The sequence below is a fragment of the Gossypium hirsutum genome, chromosome D11, assembly GCF_007990345.1.
Source record: "Gossypium hirsutum isolate 1008001.06 chromosome D11, Gossypium_hirsutum_v2.1, whole genome shotgun sequence".
NCBI classification, from domain to species: domain Eukaryota; kingdom Viridiplantae; phylum Streptophyta; class Magnoliopsida; order Malvales; family Malvaceae; genus Gossypium; species Gossypium hirsutum.
This window is the reverse complement of record NC_053447.1, coordinates 62789895-62804394: the sequence shown is the minus strand read 5'-3', so window position 1 is coordinate 62804394 and position 14500 is coordinate 62789895. Positions and strand designations below refer to the sequence as shown.

The 14500-nt window shown below is 31.7% G+C and overlaps 1 protein-coding gene across 1 annotated transcript; it reads right to left on the bottom strand.

Annotated features, from left to right (window-relative positions):
* Window positions 1-57: 57 nt before the first annotated feature.
* On the bottom strand, window positions 58-3474 carry LOC121223382 (WPP domain-interacting protein 1). The gene is made up of 3 exons (XM_041104763.1): window positions 3158-3474; window positions 1675-2889; window positions 58-1182 (listed from the first exon to the last, which is right to left on the bottom strand). Exons 2-3 carry the CDS (start codon window positions 2837-2839, stop codon window positions 437-439), a joined length of 1911 nt encoding a protein of 636 aa, XP_040960697.1. The 5' UTR covers window positions 2840-2889; window positions 3158-3474; the 3' UTR covers window positions 58-436.
* Between the last annotated feature and the right edge of the window lie 11026 nt (window positions 3475-14500).

Sequence of the window (14500 nt, the reverse complement as noted above, 5' to 3'; positions counted from 1 at the left end):
AAAGCAATAGCTACCAACAAAAGAACCATACCATTTCATCTTTCAAAGTAATCAGTATCACACCGGTGAAAGTACCGTTTTTTATTATGGCACAAACCAGCACCGAAATGTTTCAGTGTACAGTTTTCCACTAGTATGTACCAGCCGATATGACCGGAACCAGTAGGGAATTGACTACCTTAGGGATTTTACCAATAAATTACATATTAAAAACCTAGCATTATACTCCACACATAAACAACCTTCTTATACTACTAATATAAAAATCTATAGTGAAAAGCTCAACTCAAGTGAATCCTGTAAAAAGGGTTTCCACTTTTAAGGAAGTTGTGGTATTAACAAAAACAAAAGTGGGGAAAAGGGAAAAGAAAAAATGGCTCTAATTATACTAACAATGAAATCTTACATTTGGATCATACCACCAAAAATAAAAACCTCAGGTGGGAACAACCATCCCTGAATGGGATGACAACTGCAAGACAACCCACACGAACACTAAAATGAGTAATACCAACTGCGTGAAAAAACATAATGTTACCTTAAACACTCTCCTCTGCATCATCAAAACGTTGTTGGTACCTAAGGCGTCTCCATAAGACTTCTCCAACTCCCTTGCTTGTATCATTGGTGTTGCAGCAGCTGTATTTTCTGCCTCTCCCAGCTTATTTGACATCCAGGCTTGCTCCCTGGCGAATGGAATTTGATCTTCAGATACTTTGAGTTGATGATTGCCTACAGAAACTTTCAATTTTTGTACTGCACTGGTTAGGGTTAGAAACTCGATTTCAGCCTCCATTCTCTGTTGAAAGAGGCCCTCAAGGTCGAATTCCATTTCTCTGTATTTTTCTTGCCACAACCCTGCCGTGCTTCCTGGTTCTTCCTTCCTTGACCTGCTACCATTTACACTGGTTTCCAGTTCAGAAATCTTTGAATCCCTTGCCTGCAGTACAGCCCTTGCTTCCTCTAGTTTGCTCTCCAAATATTTTACTTTGTGTGTTAAGGTGAATAACTGAGTTTCCAAGGAACCCAAAGTACTTCCACTCATCTTTTCAGAAGCTAATCGGTCAGATGGGCTAGTTTCCTGATCAGCAAAAGTAGAATCCACATGATCATTTTTCATGCTAACCAAATCATCATCTTGAGATGCATTTTCCTTTCCAATCTCCCCGAATTTATATAATTCTGCAAGGAAAAAATCACTCCATTGAACTTTAAAAAGTACAGGACACAGTCTGCAGCTATGCTATCATGAAATGAGTGATAATTAGTAATATATATATATCAACACCACTCCACCAAGAATGAAAACAAGTACGTTGCAGCCCTACTTGTCCAGTGATATGCTTGTTCTAGGCTTATGCCTACCTGAATGAAACATGCATGGAGACTGGTATAGCAACTTTCAAATTTGGCATCAATGAGGCTTTATGGAGAACAACTATTTTCAATCTTTGCCCAACTCTGGAACAAAGGATATAGTAATCAACTGCTTTAAGTAAATGCTTGGGGAAATATTTCAGAGATTCAAATAAATAAGCTAACTAAAAAAATAGCAAATTAAGAGGTGCGGTATGATCAACAAGCAGGATTTGCAGAGCATATAATGAACAATATGCATAAGTTGTAAAACGTGATAAAGGCTTATTGAAGTTAGCAGAAGGATATCACACCCACCACTTTCAAGGGCTTTTTGGACAGAACGGAGAGAAAGAATAGAGTTGACCAATGGGTCCTGATCTGGTGAAGGTTGGCGACTCTCACTTTTTTCTTCCTTAGCCTCCCAAGACAAGTTCGCAGCCAAATCATCAAGTGAAAGTTCTTCAATTTCACAGGAACTTTCTTTCCTATGAGTAGTCTGTACTTCCTCATTGCTCTGGCCTTCACCTTCATGAGCTTCATCACCATTTCTCCTATCATGATTCATGGAACTTCCACTTTGCTTTCCGTTGCTTGTCACTGAAACTGGACTCAACACAAAGCCAAAGTTGGAGTTTCTTGAGTCAGATTCAACACTGGATTGAGAGTTTTCCTTCTCGATTTTGATCCTTTCTCCTCTCGGCTTCTTACTGCTTTCAACATAACCCTTTCCCTGTTGAGCTTTTTTACTTGAATTACCCACAAATTTTCCACTTAAATTCTTCATACGGTTTTTCCCATGCACGTACCCCAAAACAGTAGGCAGGTCATATCTCGCCTTTGGCATACTGGCTGCCGTAGAAGACTTGCTACTTCGATCCTCGCTATTTTCAGAGTCAGTAGTAGCAGCAGAAGGCACCCCAACTGCAAACCTGGAATCTGAACTGGGGCTATGATTCATGAACCCACTGGCAACATTTGTGTTCTTCAATATATTCAGAGGCCCAATATGAGGCTTATTATTCTGCTTGATTTCAGCTGATGCATTCTGTTGAGGTTCAGTTGGATTTGCAGAACCGGACAAACCTCGCTTCAATATTTTACAACCATCCACAGTGGCGGTCGGATCCTTAACAAAATCCCTTCTGATACGCCTCCATTTCTTCAATCCATAGCCTTTGGTGGTAGGAGGAGACGACGCAGCACGAGATTCAACTGGTACAGTAGGTGAATGCATCGACCGTACAGTCCCAACAGGACCATTCGCATGACTATCCACTGCGAAATCATCAGAAACAACGCCACGATCAGTGGACAAACTCTGTGTCTGATCATCATTCCCGCATAGCCCATTATCCTTACTCTTGCAATCATCAACGTGATTATCCTTGATCTTATTAGCATCAACATGAGGCACAGTGTTTTGAGTGGATTCATTATCCTCCAAAGATTCAACCGCAGAACATTCACTCTCCAAATCCATAACTATTAATCCGTTCAAGATTTAATCAAGAACAAGATCGAGATCAAGAACTATCATTCCATAAAAAATAAAAAAAAAGACCATGTCAAAATCAATCAAAATCTAACCATGCTATTCAATAATATTGCAGCAAAATTCAATTAAATGAATAAAATCCAATACACACTTATCATTGGGATTCTCTATTATAATCAATTAAAATGGAGAGTTAAGCTAGACTTTACCTATAAACATTAACATTTATACACCATGAAAAAGCTCAGCAAATAATGAATGGGAAACAGAGAAAAAAAAAGTGTGAAATTTAGGATGAATTACCTTTTAGGGCAATATCTTCACAGAAATTGTGAATGAGGGTTTGGAAATTGAAGAAGAAGATAGATTGAAGGGAACGGAAAACCCTAATCTGTGGATAGATTTGCAGTTATATACGCCATGAAAATCATTATCGGGAGAGAAATTATGGTGTTATTAAATAAAAAAATAAAATAAAATAATACTATTTGAAAAGTAAAACTAAAAAGTATTGCATAGTTTAATTATGCAACTTGCAAGTAATAAAGAAAGAAAGAAAGAAAGAATTTTCTTTTTTGGGTCAATATGCAAGTGGCACAATTGATAATGGTAGCACTACCAGGTAAAGAGGGCATTTAACCAAATATTTATAAATACTAGAAATTCTAATTTTTGTATTGGATTTTAAGTGTTTAATTTTTAATTAATTTTTTAAATGTTTTTTTTTTGTATTTGTGTTTAGCATTAATCTCATTATATAGGTTCTTATGATACACCGAGAGTTTCTCTCTCACCTTTAAATAGGAGAATAATGCGCTTCGATGCACTCGAATCCACATTTTTCTCTACTGATAACAATGCAGATGCCAATCGAGCTCATAGATGAAAAAATTGAAATAAAGTGGTTGATAGTTGATTATAGTAGCTGATTTGACCAACTAGTTTTATTAACTGTTTATTTAAAAAAGTTTAGTAAAACTTAATTGATAGATGAAAGCTAATATCTGTAAAAAGACAAATAAGTGTATGACACATTTTATTATTAAGTATTTATTAGTTTATAATACTTTAATCTTTGTTGGGTGAAATTATTGAAACAAAACACTATTATCAAGGAATCAAAATATCCTTTATGGAAAATAATTAGTAAATATTTTCGAAAATGTAAATAAGCAAAATTCTTAATTCCATATTTGTAAATCTCTTAAGTTGCATAAGAAATTATTTTACACAAATAAATTAAAAATAAATTAATAATTCATAAATTAATTAGTGAATTTTTTTTGGAATTGATGCTACTGATATCTTGGCACCTCTATTAGGTTTGAGGCCATGTGGCAAAAAGAGTATTTTTTTAATAAGTATGATTAGATATGTCATTCCACATATCTCATTCCTAATCAGCTACGAAAAAAGTTTTTCATCCCTGCGGGTTTGATTACCTAATCCTCCATTTGTGCCTAAATCAGCTAAAAAATGCCCAAAACTCTATTAAATAATACTAAATGTAATTTTTTAATGATGTTATAAATACTATTTGAATTAAAATGTCTTATTAATGCATCTTTTTATAGTGCTAAATTTCAATTTAATTTGTATATGTATAATACTAATTAAGTGATAATAAGTTTAATTAGATATGGGACTAAATTACCAAAAAGCCATTATTTTTTAAAAAATTACAAAAATAAGCTAATTTTTTGAAAATTTATAGGAATGGGCCAATTTTTTGGTATTACTTGTTAATGCGAAAATAAAACTTACAAAACAAACCTTTATATAGACCCAAAATCTCATTTCCCTTATTTTCCTAGGCATTGTAGGATATGATATATAAACTCATTAATAGGTAATTTGCAATTTGTTTCTAGACAATGTGAGATTACTTTATTAAATTATAATGTATAGACAATGTGTATATATAGACTCGTGAGTATGTTTAATTATAAAAATTAATTTTAATATAATTGTTCAATATAAATTGTGATTTTTTTTTGAAGACATATAGATTATGAAATTTAAGTTGCCAATATGTTGAATTGATTTTTCCTTAAAATATATTCCTTAAAAATCATAAAGTGATTGTATTTATATGATTAATAATAAACTCGATGTATTTTTTTAATGTTTAACTATTGTATTTAAAGTGATTGATTTATATGAAATATGAAAATAGAATATCGATAATGATAATATATCGCAAATAAAATAGAAATAGAAAAATAAAGAACACAGATATTTTACGTGGAAACCCTTTTAGGAAAAAAACCACGGGCAGAGGAGAAGAAAATTCACTATGTCGAATTCGAATTAATTACAAGAAAAATAGACTATGTCTATTTATAGGCTTGTAAAATCTTATTCTAATAGGAGTAAAACTCCTTATTCTAATCAATATCAAATAGATGGAGTTTAATAAGGTTTAAAAAAACCTTATTTTAAAATAAAATAAAAGAACTATAATTCTATAGCGATTTTACTTTTATTTTATTTTACCACTGTATTTGATTTAAATAAGGATTCGAGTCACTTAATTCTAACAATTTCCACATTGACACGAATTCTTAATGAACAAGTTCTTCATCTTGAACTCTCAACGAACAAGTTCTCCACCTCTTCCATAAAACCCTTTAAGGGTTTAACTTCAACAATGAACATCAACCAAGTCTAAGCAATGCTCAAACTTGGTTATAGGAAGTGACTTAGTCATCATAACTGCAGGATTTTCATGAGTATTAATTTTGCTCACAACAATATCACTACGAGCAATAATATCACGAACAAAATGATACCGAATATCAATGTGTTTTGTTCTCTCATGAAACATTTGATCTTTTGTAAGGAATATGACACTCTGACTGTCACAAAATACTGTATTGATTTGAAGGTCTTCATTGAGTTCACCAAAGAGTCCTTTCAACCAAATAGGCTTCTTTACAAGCCTCAGTAATTGTCATGTACTCAGCTTCAGTGGTAGACAAAGCAAGTGTAGTTTGCAAAGTGACTTTCCAACTGATGGCACGACCTCCGATTGTAAAGACATAACCTGTGAGAGATCTTCTTCTATCAAGGTCTCCAACAAAATCAGCATCAACATACCCAATGATCCCATCTCTAGTTCTTCCAAACTGTAAGCAAACATCAGTAGTACCTCGTAAGTATCTTAAAATTCACTGAACTGCTTTCCAATGTTCTTTACCGGGATTCGCCATTTATCTGCTAACTGCACTGACTGCATATAATAAATCTGGACATGAACAAACCATAGCATACATGAGAGATCCCACTGCACTAGAGTATGGAACATGTGACATGTACTCAATGTCATCATCTGATTGTGGAGACAAAGTCGATGAAAGTCTAAAATGAGCTGCTAAAGGAGTACTAACACACTTAGTATTCTGCATATTGAATCTGCAAAGAACTTTCTCAATGTACCCCTTCTGACTTAGGTACAATTTACTTACTTTTCTATATCTAAGAATCTCCATACCAAGTATCTTCTTTACTGGACCCAAATCTTTCATCTCAAATTCTTTACTTAGTTGGGCTTTGACCTTTCTTATCTCTCCTTTATTTTTCGCTGCTATCAACATGTCATCAACGTAAAGGAGTAGATACACAAAAGAACAATCACTGTTTTTCTTAAAGTAAACACAGTTGTCAAAGCTACTTCTTTTAAAATCATGAGAAGTCATAAAGGAATCAAGCCTTTTATACCACTGTCTTGGTGACTGTTTCAAATCGTAAAGGGACTTTTTCAGCAAGCAAATATAGTCCTCTTTTTCTGAGACTGTAAAACCCTCTGGTTGTTACATGTAAATATCCTTCTCAAATTCTCCATACAAAAATGCAGTTTTTACATCTAACTGCTTAATCTCCAAATTATGCATGGCCACAATACCAAGCAAAGCTTGAATCAAACTATGCTTCACAACTGGGGAGAACATATCTGTGAAGTCCACTACTAGAATTTGAATGTAACATTTTGCAACAAGTCTTACTTTATATCTGGGTTCTTCAACTCCTAGAGTCCCCTATTTCTTTTTAGACACTCATTTACAACGAACAACCTTTTTACCTTTAGGAAGTTTCACAAGATCCCATGTTTTATTTTTGTGAAGTGATTCCATCTCTTCTTGCATAGCAAACATCCACTTTTCTGAGTCTTCACAACTAACCGCCTCAGAATAATTAGATGGCTCTTGGTTTGCATTGATATCTTCAGCCACATTAAAAGTATAAGCAACTAGATCAGCCTCATCATACTTCTTTGGAGGTTTAATTTCTCTTCTAGTTATATTTTTTGCGATAGAATATTGTGGTGAAGAAGCAACTCTATTTTGAATTTTTGTACTGGCTTCAGTAGTCGACTCTGTTGTAGATTCTGTATTAATCTAATGCTCCACCTGCTTTTGATTTTCTTTATTAGAAGAGTCTTTAAGAGACAAGTTAGGTAGCATATCAGTTTCATCAAAAACAACATCTCTGCTAATCACAACTTTTATATTTTCAGGATATCATAACTTATACCCTTTTACACCAGCTTTATAACCAAGAAAAACACATTTAATGGATCTCGGTTCCAATTTTCCATTATCAACATAAGCATACGCAGAACAATCAAATATCTTTAAATTAGAATAGTCAGCAGGATTACCAGACCATACCTCTTGTGAAGTCTTTTTCTCAATGGCAACGGATGGAGATCGGTTGATCAAAAAACATACAATAGAGGCTGCTTCAACCCAAAATGACTTTGGTAAGTTGGCATTTGACAACATACATCGAACCTTCTCCATGATCGTTCTGTTCATTCGTTTTGCAACGCCGTTTTGCTGTGGAGTATGACAAACTGACAAGTGTCTCACGATCCCTTCTGACTTGCACAATTTATTAAACTCATCAGAACAGAACTTTAAGCCATTGTCTGTGTGGAGATATTTTATTTTCTTTTCCATCTATTTTTTAATCATGGTTTTCCAATACTTAAATGCGGAAAACACATCGCTTTTTTGCTTCAGGAAGAACGCCCGCACTTTTCTGGAAAAATCATCAATAAAAGTTAGCATATAATTAACTCCACCTCTCGAAGGCACTCTGGATGCCCCCCACAGATCAGAATGAATATACTCTAACGTTCCCTTCGTGTTATTGATTCTTCTGGTAAATCGAACTCTCTTTTGCTTCCCAAAAATGCAGTGCTCACAGAACTTTAGCTTGCAAATTCCTTGCCCATCAAGAAGTCATCTTTTGCTCAATTCTGCCATGCCATTCTCACTCATATGCCCTAGGCGCACATGCCAAAGTTTAGTAATATTATCATCTGACCTTGCAAAACATATAACTTGGCAGTCCTTCTCTGCCCTTTCATCACAACGATGGAACCTTTAGAAATCTTCAAAACCCCACTTTTAGTTGTGTATTTGTACCCTTTTGAATCAAGAGTACTTAATGAAATTAAATTTCTCTTCAATTTTGAAACATGTCGTACGTCACTAAGTGTTCTGACAACTCCATCAAATATCTTAACTTTAATTGTTCCAACACTTGCAATTCTACATGAAGCATTATTTCCCATCAAAACAACACCTTCAGACACTATTTCGTAAGTTGTAAACCAATCCCGATTAGGGGTGAGCAAAATTCGATTCGACTCGAAAAAATCGAAAAAAAATTTGAATTTCGAGTTAAACGAATCGAGTTATTCGAGTTAATCGAGTTATTCGAATCAACTCGAATTTTTTTTTCGAATTTCGAGTTCGAATCGAGTTGAGTTTTCGAATTCGAATAACTCGAATAATTCGAATAATTCGAATATCAAACTATAATATTTTACAGTTTTACCCTAAACTCCCAAACTTTTTTACTTTTCCCTCAAAACTTTTACTCCTTCCCACTTTTCCCCCAAAACTTTTACTCCCCTCCCCTCCCAATCCCCCAATCTACCCAAAATCCATTTCCCACCAAAATTTTACTCTTCCATTCATTTTTTTTTCAAAATTTTACTCTCAAAAACCTTCAAAACTTTTTATTTTCCCCCAAAATTTTTACTCCCTCCCACTTTTCCTCTAAAACTTTTATTCTCTTCCCATCCCACCTCCCATCTACCCCAAACCCTCCCCCTCCAATTTTTTTTTTAATATTTTCCCTCCAAAATTTTACTCTCCCTATTTACTTTCCCTCAAACTTTTATTCCCCAAAACTTTTTATTTTCCCCCTAAACTTTTACTTCTCACTCTTTACTCTCAAATAAAAAATCAAAATTATCCAAAAAAAATCACTAAACATAAATAGTAATAATTTTATTTATATATACTATTTATATTATTAAATTAAATTTCACATTTTATATTATTTATATTATTGAATTGTTTAGTCATATTGAATATTTATATTAAAATTGAATTCTTAATTATGCCATAAAATATTCGTGTTATAATTTTATATTGGTATCAATTTCAAATTTTATTTTTAAAATAAATTTTATTAAAAAATCATATTTTTATATTTAATATATTTTTAATTCCAAAATACATAGTGACAAGAATCCGAAGATAATTGAAACAACTAAGCAAACAAATAAGCTAACCAGTATATAAAAAATTAATAAATAAATTATGAGGTGATGAAAGTTAATAAAAAAATTGATTAAGGTGGACAAATTTTATTACGATGGGTGACAATGGTTACAAGGACCCAAAATTATTTTTTAAAATTTAACTCGAACAAATATATTCGATTCGATTCGATTCGAATTCCATCTCACTCGACTCGATTCGAGAAAACTTCAAATAAAGTTAGGATGATAAAATGAGATTCGAAAACTCGATTAACTCGAAAATTTTCGATTCGATTCGATTCGATTTGATCGAATGCTCACCCCTAATCCCGATTGGGACTCATGTGGAAGGTGCAACCCGAATCAAGGATCCACTCCTCGCTCACTTTAAAATTGTTGACAGAAGCAACTAGAAGTTCACCATCTCTGTAGTCTTTTACAACATCAGCCTTACCAAAATTTTCTGGTTGTTTTCCATTTTGATTCGCAACATTCCTTTTGATCTTGTTCTGTAGCTTATAGCCCTCAGATTTAATGTGTCCTTTCTTCTTGCAGAAGTTACAAGTTTTACCTCTGTTTGAAGACTTCGATCTATCCTTAGATTTACCGCAAGGATTCGTCCCTGTGTCCTTCCACGATCATCATCAGCATTCTGATCTTGTCTACTACGAATAATAAGACCCTCTCCTTGAGAGTCGGTTTTAACCACAAGATGTTTCATCTTATCATACGAAGTTAAAGAATCATAAACTTCATCAACTGTGAGAGACGCGTAGCTATATAAAATTGTATCTCTAAAGGTTGAATAAGACGGGGGCAACGAACAAAGTAGAATCAACCCTAGATCTTCTTTATCATACTGAACCTCCATGGCCTCCAAATTTGAGAGAATTTCTTTAAACACTGTCAAGTGTTCGTGCACAGACGCACCTTCCTCTAAACAATGAGGATAAAGACGCTGCTTCATATGCAGCTTACTAGTTAAAATTTTCGACATACATATTTGTTCCAACCTCTTCCATAATCCAACGGCGGTCTTCTCCTTCATCACATCCTGCAAAATTTCGTTAGACAAATGCAAATGTAGCTGTGTTAACGCCTTTCAATCCTTGCACTTCTTCTCTTCCTCCGTCAATGTTGAAGGCATCTTATCTACCCCTAGCAGGGCTTCCTCTAAGTCCATATGTGCAAGAATTGCCTACATCTTTATTTGCCACAATGCGAATCTGGTGTTGCGATCCAACAGCGGAATTTCATACTTCAAAGATGACATTACAGTGATTGAGATGAACAACCCGGAAGCTAGGATACCAATTTGTGAAAATAGAATATCGATAATGACAATATATCACAAAGAAAATAGAAATAGAAAAATAAAGAACACAGAGATTTTACGTGCAAACCCTTTCGGGGAAAAAACCACGGGCAGAGGAGAAGAAAATTCACTATGTCGAATTCGAATTAATTACAAGAGAAATAGACTATGTCTATTTATAGGCTTGTAAAACCTTATTCTAATAGGAGTGAAACTCCTTATTCTAATCAATATCAGATAGATGGAGTTTAATAAGGTTTTAAAAAACCTTATTCTAAAATAAAATAAAAGAACTATAATTCTATAGGGATTTTACTTTTATTTTATTTTACCACTGTGTTTGATTTAAATAAGGATTCGGGTCACTTAATTCTGACATGAAAAGTGCGAATTTAAAGTCTATATCGAATATAATAAATAAACAAAGTTAAAAAAATATATACCTTATTTTTAAAATGAGTATTTAAAATTATTAATTTCCACGTTGCATACTAGTTAAAATATATATTTGACATACTCAAAAATTAATTTCTATTTTTTCTTTCTAAACGTATATTTAAAATAGTTGGACTACACTTTAATTTGAAGGTTTATAGTTTACTCTAAAAGGAATTTTGATTTAAGGATAATGTTATTTCTTTTTTCTTGCATAAACTTTAGTTTTGTCTTTTATATGATGTGATTTAGAGCTACGTGTTGGAAATTAGAGTTCAACACTTGTCACAAAATCTAGAGCTGATTTGAATTTTTATTTAAATATTGTTGAATGATTAAATCGAAAATCAATGGGTTGGCCAGTTTAATCATCAATCTAGATGTTACAATATTTGTGAATTTTTTTATTTAGTCACTCCAATAAATTTAACAAAATGATTCTAACAATTAGACTTGTATTTTTAAATTCAAAAAATAGAGAAACTAAATTGTTTGAAATAAAAATAAAATGCCTAAATTCCAAACTTATCGAGAATACTAAGATTTCAATCTATTTTAACAAAAATAATAATATGGATGGACGAAAACAAAAATCAAAATTTGTCTCTGCACAAAAATAGTAGGGGCATACTTTTCCAAAATCTTTAGAACTTGGAATTGTGATACTCAAAAATTGGTGAATAAAAAATATTTAAATTAAATATTTTTGGTTTTTATCTAAATAAAATAATTATTTAAGCATACTGGTGGAAGACCCCTATTCATGAGTCTAAATATACACATTGTCTATATATATCACAATTTAAGGAAGCATTCCCACATTGTCTAAGAAGAAACTGTAAACCTATTCATGAGTCTATATATACACGTATCTCATATCCCACATTACTTAAGAAAATAAAGGAAATGAGACGTTGAGTTTATATAAAGGTTTGTTTTATAAGTTTTATTTTTGCATTAAAAAATAGCTTCCAATTGGAATTGTTTTTTTGAGTTTATCCTGAGGAAGCGTTTTACCAAAATCGACTCATTTTCGTAATTTTTCAATTAAGTAATAACAACAGTAAAAGAGAATGATTAGGTAAATTACTTCTCTTATTGTCATTAAATAATTATTAATAAATGTAAAATTTGTGTATTTTATTATTATTTTAATTAATTAAATTATATTCAATTAGTTAATATTTAATTAATATCATTTTGTTATTATCCAATAATAATTAGTATTATATTAATGAATTAATATTTTAATGTCAATTTAGAAATATAATAAACAATAAATTATAGGTTTTTTAAATAAATAAAATTTAAATAACACAAATTCAAAAAATTAAATATAAAGATAAAATAAATTTAAACTAAAAGATAAAATGAATTTAAACTAAACTGATACAAGTATAAAATATCAAAATAGAAAATAATATGCAACTAGTAACAATTGATGATGTTTTCAGGTAAAAGTAGTCTGAAATAGGAGAGAGTAATTTCCGGTTTTAATCGAAAAATCGATTTATTCAGTTTTTTTTATTTCGATTTCATTATTTAGGATAAGTTGATCAATTTTTATCTCGATTTAATAGGTTAATTTAGTTGCTTATCGATTTTTAAATCTCAGAATTGAATTGACCGAAAAAATAAACTTATTTTTTATTATTTTAAAGTATTTAAAATATATTTATATTTTATAATATATAATAGATTTATAATCATATAAACCCAATTCAATAACTTGAGGTTGGTTAACCGAAAAACCAATTGAACCGATCAAATCAAAGTTAGTTTGGTTTGGCCAATTCACAACTAAAATTGATTGGGTTGGTTTTCTCGTGTTAAAGTCGATTCAGAAAAAATCGACTGAACCAAATTGCATTTTGACCCATTACACAAAAATATGCAAATTAGTTCCTTTACAATAGATTAAAGAGCAAACCGGTTCTTTATATTAAAATTTTCATCAATTTCTGTTGTTGAAAATTAGCGTGGCTAACAAAATAATTATTAAATTACATGTGATGTATCACATGTACCACATGCTGACATACAGTGACCAATTTTTAACAGTAAAAATGAAAATTTTAAACAAAATGATCAATTTACTTTTTGGTTTAATATTTAGGGATTAATTTGCTCTTTCTTTTAATAGAAAGAGCAAAATGTAATCCGGCTCTTAGTACAAAAGCTTTCTTGGTACTTTCACCAATATTTTAATTATTTTCACTAAAAATATATATTTTTTAAATTTAATTGATAAATTGAGTTTGATCCAAACTCATTATGCAAAAATGTTATTTTTTTCAATAAATTTCAAATAAAAATTTTCAACAAAAATTTTCAATAAATTTGATTGATTTAGTTGACAATAGTAGAGATATTGGATCTTGAGTAATAAGTTTGAAATCTACCACGCACAATTTTATGTTTAAGTCTCTCAATCCCCTCATACACCATTATCATCGGTGGGGTTTAGCCCAACTTTTTTGTTGGTTTGGATTATTATCAGATAACTTGATCGTGTATTGTGATTACTCAAATGGTCCACCATTTATAATGGGCCATTAAACACGATATCAAATTCATGTCCCGAATTTTGTTGGATGTGAAAAATCTTTCCATTCTCTAATATATATTGATAAAAGTTAATTTATCAATAACCTATATTACAAAAATGTGAAATTAAATTAATGAATTTACATTGTCATTTAATATAAAGCAGTCTATTTGAAGGATTATCTGTTCACCGTATAATTTCCATTCTTGATTGGGAGATCGTCGAACACCCAAAACTGCAGCCTTATAAGCATTACAACAACCAATATTCGACTCCCTCCAGAAATTGTCATCATTCCACTTGCTTGGTGGAGGAGGTTGACAAACAATATTCCGCCATGAACACATAGATTTAGGGGTAAAGCCATAAATTTTTTTAAAATTGAAATTAAATTATATATTTTTACAATAGTAAGAATGTAATTTTATCATTTTAATAGCTTATATCTTTATAGTTTTTAAAGGATTAAATGAAAATTTTATCATTTTTTGAAGGGCGAAAATGCAATGTTACCATTCTTAATTTAAAATTTTATAAACTATAAAGGGATCTAAATAACAAATTTTCCATTTGGGTACCCCTGAATCCCCACTGCGTAGATCCACCATCAGACAAGGTATATTCGAAGCCTGAAAGAAAACAAAGTTTCATCCCTTAACACGCAAACATTGGTCAAAGTAGCAACTATCAAACACCACTGCATTCCTACTCTTCAAAAGCCCAATCAGAACATCACATAATCTACTTTTTTTTTATAATCACAAATTTTCTTATCTATTTTACCAC